Source organism: Empidonax traillii, unplaced genomic scaffold (assembly GCF_003031625.1).
Source record: "Empidonax traillii isolate 1590-97213 ecotype Southwest subspecies unplaced genomic scaffold, ASM303162v1 scaffold1:size7828297, whole genome shotgun sequence".
Taxonomy (NCBI): domain Eukaryota; kingdom Metazoa; phylum Chordata; class Aves; order Passeriformes; family Tyrannidae; genus Empidonax; species Empidonax traillii.
Genome location: NW_020955194.1, coordinates 858,566 through 871,556, shown reverse-complemented (window position 1 = coordinate 871,556; position 12,991 = coordinate 858,566). Strand labels below are relative to the sequence as shown.

Sequence of the window (12,991 nt, the reverse complement as noted above, 5' to 3'; positions counted from 1 at the left end):
GAGCAGACGCTCACAAGCATTCACATGGGATGAACACATAGCCAGGAACAGGGTGATGCAATCCCCGCTGCAGCCTGAAAAAACATCACTTGAAGCCTGGTAAAGGAAAGGGAGAGCCAAGGAAAGTCACAAATCCCTGGTGATGTGGAGAGCCAGATGCATTATTGTTGTTATTATTATTATTATGATTAATACTGAAAAATATAAAACTTTGCTAGAAACAGGAAAGCAGGGAACTGACTGATGCACAAGGATGTCCCCAGAAAGTACTGAAAATTTTTCAGAATGTGATTTTTCTCTCTTTTGGCATGCAAAAGAAAAAAAAAAATCCCCTCCCCCCCCCAAAAAAAACCAAACCAAAACCAAACCCAGAATATTCCCACATCTGGTTTTAATTTTTTTTCTCTTTTTTTTCCTTCTAAATTCCTTTTTTTTTTGTTTCAGCCTTTGAGAAGAAAGGGTTATCATCAATGTCACGTATCACTAAGCATGATACTCTCAGAGTGTGGCACAAGAAGACAGGCTGTACAGTTCCTGTCTCCTGAAGAGCAAGAATTTTAAGAATGAGGATCTGAATTTTAAGAAGAGGAAGAGAAGGAGGAGAAGGAGGTGGGTGGTATTTTCCAAATTATTACACTTCCTGATGCCAATCCTTTCTGCCCTCCAAAAATTGCTCTGCTGTGCTTCTTGGCCAGAGATGGGAAAGAAAAGCTGAGCCAGAGCATGAGTGGTGACCCAGAGGTGCAGGAGCAGCAGGTAAGAACTGAGCTGCAAGGGAACAGAGGAGCCCTGACAAGGGCTGTGCTCAGTGGTACAGAGGACAGAAATAACACATTTATTTCATTGTTGTATCATCCATTCCGTTTTTAAATATAATTATTGCTGCAATTTCTGTGTTCTGCTTTGTGCTGTATGAGCACCTCCACTCACAAGGGTGAGCTGTGTGACTATAGAAGGGCCTGGATGACCTCTACATGTTGTTTACAACCCTACTGTTTATCACTCAGATTTGCAGCAGCACTTGGGATGTTTAAACATCCCTGTTTATTATATTTTCCCAGAGCTGTAGTTAAAGCCATTCCCAGGGGTTATGTATGACCGTCTTTCAGATTTCCTGGGAGAAGTTTTGAATGATTGGCAGACCTTGACTTGTCCTTTCTTGTCTGGGTGATGGCACAGCACGTGTCTGTCTTGAAAGATCACTCCATGGGCAGAATATGGGCAGCACATACTTCTTGTGCTTTTTTCCAATTTCGTTGTGAACAAGAGGGACAGCTTCGAAAACTAATGAGTGCAATAACAATTCACACATTTAAGGAGGAGGAATCTCCACTTCTCTCACTTCTAGTACCTTGGTGGCCCACACCTACGTACTCCATATGGCAAGAGCATCAGGCTGATAATCTGCTTCAGTAAAGACATTTTTAAGACCTCCTTGTAAGTTATTCTTGCCAAAGAACGGCTGTAAAAGTGAGCTCATTTTTTCGTGTTTGGCAGGGGCACTGGTAAGAGACAAAAAAGGAGTTAGTTTGCTCATCTTCTACTTCATCTAAGTTTACAGTGAGGCCAGATTAACTGGTTAGTGCTTTCCTCTGTGGGCTCCCTGCCGTTCAATATGATGTAGGAGAAACGGCTCATAGAGAACATCAGCAAGAAATAAGTGTGGATATATTTGATACAGAATCATAGAATGTTATGGGTTGGAAGGGACCTCAAAGATCACCTAGTTCCAAGCCCTCTGCCATGGATTGGATAGGGACACCTCTCACTAGACTAGACTTCTCACCAATAATTCAGCTAAGCCTGAGGGCAGCTATTCCCATGGTATGACACTCAGCAGTTGAGCAGAATACTAAAAAATACTGAAAACAAGCAAGGAAGGTGATTATTTTAAATATGCATCATGAAATCATGTGTCTCTGGGTGCTGCAATCCTTGCTGCTACTTCTGTTTCAGCTTCTGGGATAGTCCAAGTTTAGGCCCTTCTCTTCCCCTCTTTCTCTCTTTCTGTGGAGATGTTGATATCACTGAAATCACCCTGGAGAAAACAAACAAAAATCAGGTCCTTAATTCTTTTGAGGGCTAAGACTGACCCCTACAACATGCAAGCTTCCCCTCAGCCACTTCAAGCCACAGGAAGGAGGAGGAAAATCAGCTCAAACAAAAGCCTCAAATCCTTTTGTTTGGAATGCAGGCAATGCCCAATTATTTGCAGATGGAGGACTGCCTAAGCTCCCACTCTGAAAAAAGAGGATGTACATATACATTAAAGATACTGCTAGCTTGGAAACACACAGATGCTTCAGGAAACAGTGTGCTTCCTTCCAGGGGTATTTCTCGGCCTGATAAAAGTCCCTCCCTAAAAACCTTGGGAATAGGTCATCTTGGCTACAACAGCACTAGTATTTAAAAAACAAACAAATAACAAAACAACCCCTCCAAAGTACCCCCATTAAAACAAAACCAACCAAACCAAACCAAAACAAAGCCCACTGTGAACTCTTATAGCTTTATTCCACACTGCTCCTCATTTTTTCAGTTATAGCTATCACAGGAAGAGTTTAGAGCCTAATCTATGTATATTTGCTATTATACTTTCAGGGGGATAAACAAAAGGTAACTGTGCTGAAGAAATGAGTCTCAAGACAGCGTGACAAATGCATTCATTGCTACAGATTAGGCTGTCCTATTTATTTTTGTTAAACCAGTGGGAAACAATTTTTTTTTTATTCTCTCTATGCATCAAAAATGTCCAGAAAATGGTCATACAGAGCTGTCCTACTTTCCAGCTGTCATACAGCTGGAATATTGTGCCTGGGTAAGTGAAACGCAGCACAGAACATTGTTCACCAAGTGCCCTCTGCTGGCTTTTTGTTCCCCCAAAGAAGTGTCTCTATTGTGGCCACAAACCGAAGGGTCAATCAATCCCTAACCCTTATTTCTGCTTTTAGGAAAAAAAAGCACTGCTGTCAAATTTGTGAGCACTTGCAACAGCCCACAGAGCAACGTTTCAAAAAAATGGGTTTTTGTGGAAACACAAAGGAGGCAAAAGGGGGCAGGAAAAAATTCAGCTCCTCCCACACCCCCCAAATTAACCCCATCACAGCTCTAGGAAAGCAACACAAGCAGGAACACATTTATCACAGCTCCCCTTCAGCAGGACAGAGCTCTTAAGTGCTTCCTGAAGATAAGAAATGCCAGGAATCCATAAGCCAGGTGCTCTGTGCCTCCTCGTGGGGGCTTGGAGAAGCCTCTTTCACTTCTTATTTCTGATGGCATTTAGCAGAACATAATAATCATAAACTTCCATCCACTTAGCTCAAAGCAGCAAATCCCCTTACCAGCTCCAAACAGCCCTCTGGAAGGAAAGGAAAAACCCAGCTTGGCAAGCAAATGTCTCTATTAATAATTCTCAAAACACACATGGAATTTCCCTCCAAATTTACACTGGCTGAAAGCCAAGATGACAATCCTATCTCTTCTGCTGAAGTAAGACAGCCTTCTATCAATAAAACAAAACCAAAACACCTAGAAAAATGTGCGTATCAAAGGTTTGTAGTCAGTACATTACTGTGAAATTAGAGAGAATGAAAAAAACGAAAGGCAATTCTGCTACGTGATTCTTCCTCCGTTAAAAATCTATTATCTCTAAATTCAGAGATATTAACTAAAGGTAAAAAGAAGATCTAAAAGGTGAGTACATCTGAAAATAAAACTTTGTCCTTGATTTCCCCGGTCCACATTTGTTTGTCCCATCCCCACTAAAAGCACAAGCAGTGGTAGCAGTGTGGGTAGCTCACTTTTTTTACTTCCTTGAAACATACCTCAGGCCCTGAGGAGGAGCTGGATCCTTGGTAACTCTTCTCACAACTCACAGTCCCAGCCCTCAGTCACTGGTTTGAGGTCATCATTTGAGAGTGTTGCTGTTGTTTAGCAGTGAGCTGTTCAATTTGCACATCTGTTTGTCAGCATGTGCTACTGTGACAATCCAGCCTGGAGGTCACCAAGTCAGGGATGAACAGGAAGGTATACAGAGGATTATTGGCATCTTCATGGCTTGGGTGTCTGGATTCAAGGAAGAATGTCAGGGGACTGTAAAGAGGCCCCATCTGGATGATCTAAGCACCAACGTGCAGCAGCTGGTCGCTGCGTGGCAACAGCAATGTTTTCAAAAAATCATCACTTGTCAGGGCACCTGAATCTAAGATTCAGAATCTGACAAAGCTCTGTCCACCACACTGCACTGACCATGAACTGTAGATGGGAGAAACCCTAAATTCATACACATAACCCTGCTGTGGCGAGGGAGTTAATGGGAAGATTTAACTCAGAGGAAGAGCTGAGCTCAGTTTAGACCACTCTCGAAGCAGAGGAAGGTACTGTTAGCACAGGCAGCAGCTGTTCTCCCTCTGCCCTTTGGGGATTTAAATACCATTTCTGTTTGGTGATACTTCCTTATGTTACCAAATTTCTTTGAAAACTCCTGCTGATGTAGGAAAGACATGCACTTTAAAAAGTTGTTACAGTTTATATGCACAATGACCTCCCATACTCTGCTAAACCTCTGTGTACAAAATTGATACTAAAAACATCCGTTCTGTACAAGAAAAACTCATAAAGTTTTAGCACTCAGTTCTATACTGGCATTGTTTTAAATTCTGTTTCTTATCAACTTGATAATTTCATGAAGAATTTGATGGATAAGTAAAAAAAGGTTTCAGAGGATGTCCAAAATCCACTTCATGAACCATGCCTGCTACCAGGATGACTTGGTTTGTGTGTGTGATTCCTCACTGGATGTGGTGATGTGCACAGGGAATCTCTCTGAAATCCACCAAGAAAACACTGCCAGCTTTGAAGAAGAAAATCCAAATCATCTAAATCCAAACATGGGGGTTTTTTAGTGACAAAAAATTACAGGCTACAGTAAAACTTCACTCCTCCTCTTTGTCATTTCATAATGTAATTTCACAGATTCTGCTGGATTCTATAAGGAAAAAATGTACCAAAGAAGTGAACTGAAAAGCAGAAAAACTGCTAAAATGCACCAGCCAAACAGAAAGTGAAGCGACAAGGATGACATAAAGGCAGAAATTAATTTATTTATACATCATTATTCCAGACATTCAATAATACTTCTTTGGAGAAAGCCTTATTACCCTAAAACAGGGGAAGTTAGGATAATTTAAGGCTGCTTTTTCCATTCATTGCTAGTCATACAACTGCTTTAACACGGATGGCTGTCCTTGAAAGTTGTGCGTCACATCAGCGGATATTTTCTCCTTCATTTCGAGACCTTTTAAAACTATAATGGGCCAATGGATGAATTTTTCAAAGTGCTACTCTTGTGGCAGGTAGGGTGTGCCCTGCTGCTGACTGATATTCAGAACAGCTTTGTGAAAACGGAATTCTTTGAAATGGAAAAAAAAATTATATAATCTTTTAATTAATACCAAGCTAAATTAAGATGTGGAAGATGTCTATGCCCTCAACAGCTGATCCTGGCTTGTAGTTCACAGACACAGGCCTGGGCATATAAACCTTGAACCATGCACTCACTCCTCTCTATTCCCATTCTTCAATCACCACGTGCTGCCACTACACGTGCCAAATCCCTACAAAACATCTGCCCTCAGCTTCTGAAAGGGCCTCCAAGTCTCTTTTTGCCTGTTAGAACTGGTTTGACACTGGTGCATTGAGAGGACTTGTTCCAGAACGCATCCACACGGCTCTCTACAGCTGGAAAAGCTCAAAAAAAAAAAATGCTCTGTGTCTCAGGCCAGGCTCCTTGTCCTCTGTAAGGCCCCTCCCTCAGAAAGGCATGGAAATTCCTGCAGCTGGAAATCAGTCAGCTTGGTATCAGCATTCACTAGAGTGTGAACAGGTCAAGCAGGTGAAAACGTTTCCATTGGTCCATGATGTATTTGATACTACGCCCTAAATTTAAACATTTCTGGTGTCGGTTTTCTTTTTATTTGCCAGTTAGTTTTAGCACATTCTTCACCATTGCCCCAATGCCATCGAAGATTTTGTGTAATTCTGTCTCACACATAAATGCTGGGGTAGTCACCACCTTGTTTTTTGTATCCACGTGAGCTTCGTAAAAGGGAGTTAAGGAAAACACAGACATTTTGTGTCTGCAAAATGAACCAGCGCTGACAAAACCTCTCAGCTCCACTATCCCATAAAAAATCACCTCCAAATATGTTATCCTATCCAGCTGTGAAGACAGCTGCAGTCTATAATCCAAGACAGCAGAACCTATTTTTGCCAGAAACACAAACACCACAGGAGAAATCTGTGGATACACAAGAAAACCCACAAAATTGACTGATTGTAATAAGATGTCTCAGGGTACAGTCTGACTGCAGCATTAGCCTCCAGGAAAAGAATAAAGAACTCAAAGAGAACCGACCAGCTGTAACTGGTGCCAGTTTTATGTGCAGCTTCACTCAGTATTTACTGCATTTCCAGGTGCCCAAGGGATTTCTAAGGCAACATCTGAGAATGACACCCTAACTCGCAGCTGTGCAGTTACACAGCTGTGCACAGAAGACACTGTTTCTAATCCTGCACTGCATCACACTATATATTCCCATGAGACTCTAAGTGGAAAAGCCCAGATCCTAGAGTTATTAATTCCTTTCAGGACACATTTCCAAACTGTCTCTCAACGTGGAAATCATCAGGAAAGGATATGGTTACTTCTTTCACACAGTGCTTTGCTCCCAGCTCTTTGATGGCTCCTGCAGTCCCAGCATAAGGCCACTTGCCACCTTCCTCTTCTTCGTGGCCCACAGTTACTTCAGCGCCAGAGAGAACCTTTGCTGCCAGCACTGGGGAAATGCAGCACAGGCTGCAACAGAAGGAACTGTAAGTGCAATTCTACACTCCTCCAAAACCTGCTCATAACTGAAAAGACTCAGATGGACACAGCCTTACACATCTGAAAGGCATCACAAGGCAACTTCCACTCAGAATTTTCTCTGCTGCTCCTCTGACAAACACCTACACACATCTTGACAAACATACGTACCCAATCGGTTTGCCTGCTTTGTGGAAGTCCTTTAAGACTCGTTCAACTTCTCCGTTCACCTTGCAATCTTTCCCATCAACAGCAAAGGTAGATCTGTAACAGGAAGAAACTTTATGCATAACTCATTATAAACCTACAGAGGTATCTGCCCTGAGACTGGCTCCAAAGGGTCATCACAAACTTAACATGCTTCTAAAAGGGGGTTGAAAAAGCCTCTAGTTCACCATCAGTGCTTTAGCCAAAATGCTGCACTTCCCAGGCTTTGGTCTGTCAGAAAGTTCCTTACTTGACATAAACATCTAGAAAAAAGAATTATGAAATCAGCTTTCTAGGATTACTGAGAAGTGGAACAGCAATCTTTTCAAAGAAGAAATAAAATGTATAGAAGAAAAGGGAAATAACATTCATGTTTATCAAAGCAAAAAAGACCTAGTTTTTTTTAAACTAGCTGTTGTATTACCATTACTAATGCAAGAGGGGATTTTTTTGGTAGGCAGACAGGAAGAAACTGAATAATAACACTACAAACACCTGAAACTACTGAAGTTCTACCTTCACTTCCCTCAGTCCTAAAACAAAACATCTCCAGGTGTAAGAAAACACATAAACTCCAGAATTCTCATCATCATTGTTCAGAAAATTTAAAACAAGACAGGACTTCAAAAGGAGTTTTGCTTTTGAAGTAGGAGTTACATATGTAGTAAATAAGGCCATTTATTGCTTCCTGATTTTACTGTGTGAATCATAGTTCAAAGAATCACAGAATGGTTTGGGTTGCAAGGGACCTTAAAGGTCACCCAGTTTCAATTCCTCTGCCATGGGCAGGGACACCTTCCCCTAGACCAGGCTGCTCAGAGCCCCATCCAACCTGGCCTTGAACATTTCCAGAGATGGGGCATCCACAGTTTCTCTGGACAACGTGTTCCAGTGCCTCACCACCCTCACAGAAAAGCAATTTTTCCTAATATGAAGCCATTTGTCCTTGTCCTGCCACTCCAGGCCCTTGTAAAAAGTCCCTCTCCATCTTTCCTGTAGGCTCCCTTCAGGTACTGGAAGGCTGCAAATAGGTCACCCCAAAGCCTTCTCTTCTCCCAGGCTCATTACAAAAAGTTAATTAGGAATATTTGGTTGAGGAGTCTAATGCTTAGTTGGCACTCACAAGTTTTTGGCAGCTCCAAATCCACCAGGGAATATCACAGCATCATGGTCTGCTGTGGTCAGCTTAGCCAGGCTTGCAATTTTACCACGAGCTATTCTTGCAGACTCCACTAAAACATTCCTTGAAGAACCAGAAATAAAACAGCGAGATTAACCAAGAATCTGCACACAGAATAGCATGAGTAAAGTTTTGTCACAGGATGAGAAGGAAGGGAGGGAGCAAGAAGAACAGCGGTATTTAATAACTGAAGTTATTGATACTTCTAAAATACTACTACTGGAAAACACAGGCACTGAGAGACTGTATATAATGAAGTCCAGAAAACTCATTTAATATTTTCTCTCCAAACAGAACACCAGCTGGCATAAAGCCACGAGATGCACTCAGCAAAGTGCTACAAGTGCTGTTAGAGGCTGCTGTGTCTGAAGACTGAGAGACTGAGGCTCAGCAGTCACGGAAAACACACAAAACACAGACTTACCTTGACTCAGCTTCAGCTGGCTGCCCTTTAGTGTGGTCGATGACATGCATCTGAGGAACATCGGGAGCATACATGTGAACCTCAGCTCCCCCACGGCTAAGGTGCACCAGCACACTACGAAAAAGGAGATAAAACGAGCAGAAAACCTCTAAAGAGAGGCTTTACCTGGCCCCTAAGTCTTGCTACGGATATTCCACCTGATTTTGAAGGAAGAGGGGAAAAAAAGACACATCCTACCAAAGCATATTGAGCACAGAGCAGCAAAATCCCTGTATGGAACACCAGAGTGCAGAGCAGAACACAAAGCCAGCTGGGAGGCAGGGTAAGGTAAGCTGGAGACAAGTTATTTTGTTTGGTGCTTTTAAGAAGCCAAATAGGAACAACAAAAACTTCCTTTCTCCAATTCCCAAAGTGTTATGGAAGAGTCCCACACTTAACATACCCACGTACACATTTAACTTAGGCCCAGATGAAACACCTCTTATTAATTCACAGCAGGAGTTAATAATTCAACTTAAGTATTAACAATTCAACAATAAGTAGTAACAGGAACAGAAACTCAAAGTGATTATGAAATTAGGTCTGTACTTAATTCTCTTGAGATTGATCCTGGAACTCTGAATTTCTGTTTCTGAAGAAAATACTCCCAAACTCTTTGCTCTGGCATCACACACATTGTGCTGCATCTTTGGACGATCACTGAGTACTGCAAGAACGCAGCCTGAGCTCCCAGTTATGCTGTGAGAAAACTGTGAAGCTTCATCATACATCTTTCAGGGTTAATTTTGATGGCCAGAGACACTAAAACTAAATTAAACAGACTGCTGCAATGTAAAAGGACTATTTTGGAGCCCATTTCATAAAGCAGCTTACGCTGATGCCTCGTGGATTTCTGTGCCATCGTAGACGCCACAACCAGACAGGACCTGCAGTGAGAAAACCAAGAGAGTATTTCAGGTGACACAAAACTTCCTACAGGATCTTTCACAAGGTAAGATGAAAACAAACAAACAAAAAAGGATCATCGAACAAAAAAAACCCCTCCCTTCACCCCCCTAAAGAACAACTTGGCAACAAGGTCTTTACTAATCCAGTGAACGTGATGCTGTGAGCACTGGAGTCACCATTTGACACACTGCAGAACCGGCATTTCCTATTTATAGCAACCCCTCACAGGGCTCAGAAATAACCAGTGTTTATTTCCTGGCTTATACATTTATTCCCCAGTTAATAAACTGACATGTTATCCTTAGGTATGTTTTTACTGTGCACACAGTGGGTTGTTCTCAGTCTCACACATCTTTTTAACGACGTGTCCACATCCATGTGAAACACCTTCTCATCCAGATGCTCATCAACCAGAAGTGGGATAAAAGTGCACTTCGAGGTAGCACTGAGGATAAACTACTTTACCTGCTGCTGTATTTTGTCTGAGGATCTGCATCAGAGATCAACAGCCAAGTAACTTTCAATGCAATAGTGCAATTATGCTGTATTGGCCATGCTTTTCCTTCATAATACTGGTAATAATACTTTAAATTTTTTTATACACACACTGCAGGATAAAAAGCACAACCATCTACCTTTGTGTGAGTGGAGAGTCTTTGACAGTAGAAAGAGAAAAAACATTAAAAAAAAAAAAAAAACACAGAAAAAAGCCATTATAAGAACAAAATAAAACCAAAAAAAATCCAAAGGGTTATGTAGTTCCTGAAAGTATATGGATGAACTCTTGTGGGTTTTTTTGTTTGGCTGTTTGTATTGAAAGGAAAAAAATCCAGTTAGGAAGTCAATTTCTTTTCCTCTTTTTTTTTTTCTTTTTTTTTCACTTTGCTGTCTTACCTCAGTTTTTTGAAGCTCAAAAGCTTTTAATCACAGACACACAAACAGAAACTCAGAACTGAAACTGTCTTAGTTAGAAATGTTAAAAATGTTACACTTGAAGGGGCTTTCAGGCCCCAATACCCAGTTCTCTGCTCTCAGGGGCATGACATGCCACCACCACTTCACCAAACGAGCACAATCCATGAACGTTCTTCTGTCCATGTTAATCCCGTTCTGATACTTAAGAGTCGCCTTTGACTTCACCACCTTTTTATCTTTCATTTATTTTAGAGTGAATAAATAGATAAGCAACTGTGTTGTAATTATCTTTCATAAGCAACACTTCTTAAATGTTGTTGAAACTCACTGAAACCGAAGTACTAAAACACTGTCCTCTTCTGTTATTTCAGTACCCTCTTGGTGCCAAATCTGTCTCCTACCATAGTCAGAAATTTATACCACTAAATGTCAAAAATAACATTTGTTTTCCCCCCTCTGTTTAAAAAGCTGTTACTTGCTAAAATGACAGCATTCTGGTGGGTTATCTGTTAGCCATTTGGACCAGCATTCTGCCCACTCCAGAGCCAACTCTGCCCCAAAGAGATTTCTTCACGCAGGTAATGCCTTTTTATTTCTTTATGTTTAATGCTGCCTAGACTATGAAAAGCTCAAGCTTCAAGGGCTTGAGCTCCAGCACTGTGTCCATATGGGACACCATCTACCGCCTTGATTTTCCTTTGGCAACCTCTGGCTCCTCCATCTCCTAGCTTTCTTTCGTACTTCTGACACGCTTTACCTCCTTCCTGCAGAAGAGCACAACCCAGCCTAAATATTGTCCTGTGCACTCTGAGGACCTCCCCCGGTCACACCATAAACTGTTTCAAGTTCTCCTGGGCTCCTCAGTGCAAGCGAGAAGCGGTGCTCCTAGAGCAGGTCCAGCAGAGGGAAACGAGCATGACTGAGGGACTGGAGCATCTTTCTTATGAATAAAGGCTGAGGGAGCTGGGGCTGTTCAGCCCCCAGAGGAGACACTGAGAGGGGACCTCCCCCAGGTCTGTGGGGTCTGCAGGGAAGGGGCAGAGGATGGACCAGGCTCTGCTCGGGGGGGCCCAGCAATGGCACAAGAGGAACAGGCAGGAACTGGTGCCCAGGAAGTTCCACCTGGACATGCCGAAGAACTTCTTTGCTGTGCAGTGACCCAGCACTGAACAGATTGCCCAGACAGAGTGTGGAGTCTCCCTCACTGGAGATATTCCAGAACTGTCTGGACACAATCCTCTGGGATGGCCCTGCTCGAGCAGGGAGATGGGACCAGATGACCCGCTGTGGTCCCTTCCAACCATTCTGTTGTTCTTTATAAACCAACTCCACGCCAGCAACAACTCCGCAGCCGTCAATTTTGACGCGTTTCCCCACTCCTGCTCTGTCCTCCTCCAAGTTTCTCAGCTCTAGGCGAGCCTTTCCCGGCCCCCTCCTTACACTCGCCCCACCGCGGGAGAGACCCCCCTGCAGAGCCCCCTTTCCTCAGCAGGGGCCGAGGGCGGACGGGCAGAGCCGGGCAGTGAAAAATAAACCCAATGCGCTTCCCCTCAGCGCGGCTCCTCCATTAACTCACCACAGCGACGCGGGCGGAGCGGCGGTGCCGGGCGGAGCAGTGGAAGGAGGCGAGGCCGGCGGGTCCCGCCGCCCGCCGCAGAGCGGTGCTCAGGGCCGGGCCGCAGGAGGTCAGCATGGCCAGGCGGTGGGAGAAGGGACCGGAGGAACCGGGAGCAGGAACGGGGAGCAGGCCGGGGCAAGGCGGGCGGGGAAAGGGAAAGGCCGCGCTTCGAGGCCGCCGCGGCCTTGGCAGCGCCCCCTGGAGGCCCGGAGGGGCCCCTGAGGGCCCTTGTTCCCGAGCCGTCTTTAATGGGAATAAAAGTGAAAAAAAAAAAACCCACGGAAATAAGCCCTCGGGACTTGTTTTGAACACAAGCCTTGCAGCAAGAGGCGCCTAGGCCAGAGCATGTTTACCCCATGGAAATGGGGTAAACAACACACAGGGACAGCTGCATTGCTCTGGGAGCTCTCTGGGACCCTGTGAAACACTGGTTTTTAGCGGTTTTACCCTTCTCATTCAGTTTTTACTTTTTCTTTCTTTATTAAGGAAACCAAACTATGGATATAACGAGAAATTTCCTCACTGAAAGCATTGTCAAGCATTGGAATGGGCTGCCCGGGGGGGTGGTAGATTCACCATCCCTGGGAGGTGCTTTTGGACGTGGCACTTTGTGCATGGTCTGGGTAAAAAGGTGGTGATCGGCCAAAGGCTGGACTCAAAGATCTTGGAGGTCTTTTCCAACCTAATTAATTCTGCCATACTATTATATCTCATTAACACTGTCATTTCAACATGTGAGTGGAAAGTATTACAAGCACAGACGCAGTTCTTTGTTATTCAGGATCTCACTGTTGTTATTGGTCAATTTTCCCACCAATTCATTTAAAAAAAACC

The 12,991-nt window shown here is 43.5% G+C and overlaps 1 protein-coding gene across 1 annotated transcript; it reads right to left on the bottom strand.

Moving 5' to 3' along the window:
- Positions 1–5,968: 5,968 nt before the first annotated feature.
- Positions 5,969–12,310, bottom strand: GATD3A (glutamine amidotransferase like class 1 domain containing 3A). Its single transcript, XM_027879569.1, has 7 exons — positions 12,116–12,310; positions 9,550–9,602; positions 8,677–8,790; positions 8,196–8,315; positions 7,037–7,129; positions 6,700–6,856; positions 5,969–6,100 (listed from the first exon to the last, which is right to left on the bottom strand). Exons 1-7 carry the CDS (start codon positions 12,230–12,232, stop codon positions 5,972–5,974), a joined length of 783 nt encoding a protein of 260 aa, XP_027735370.1. The 5' UTR covers positions 12,233–12,310; the 3' UTR covers positions 5,969–5,971.
- Between the last annotated feature and the right edge of the window lie 681 nt (positions 12,311–12,991).

Coding starts and splice junctions, on each gene's coding strand:
- GATD3A (XM_027879569.1), bottom strand. CDS start 12,232: ATGCTGACCTCCTGCGGCCCGGCCCTGAGCACCGCTCTGCGGCGGGCG. Junction 9,603..12,115: donor GCTCCGCCCGCGTCGCTGTG/GTGAGTTAATGG, acceptor TTCTCACTGCAG/GTCCTGTCTGGTTGTGGCGT. Junction 6,101..6,699: donor ACTGTGTGAAAGAAGTAACC/ATATCCTTTCCT, acceptor ACTCCCTTTTAC/GAAGCTCACGTGGATACAAA.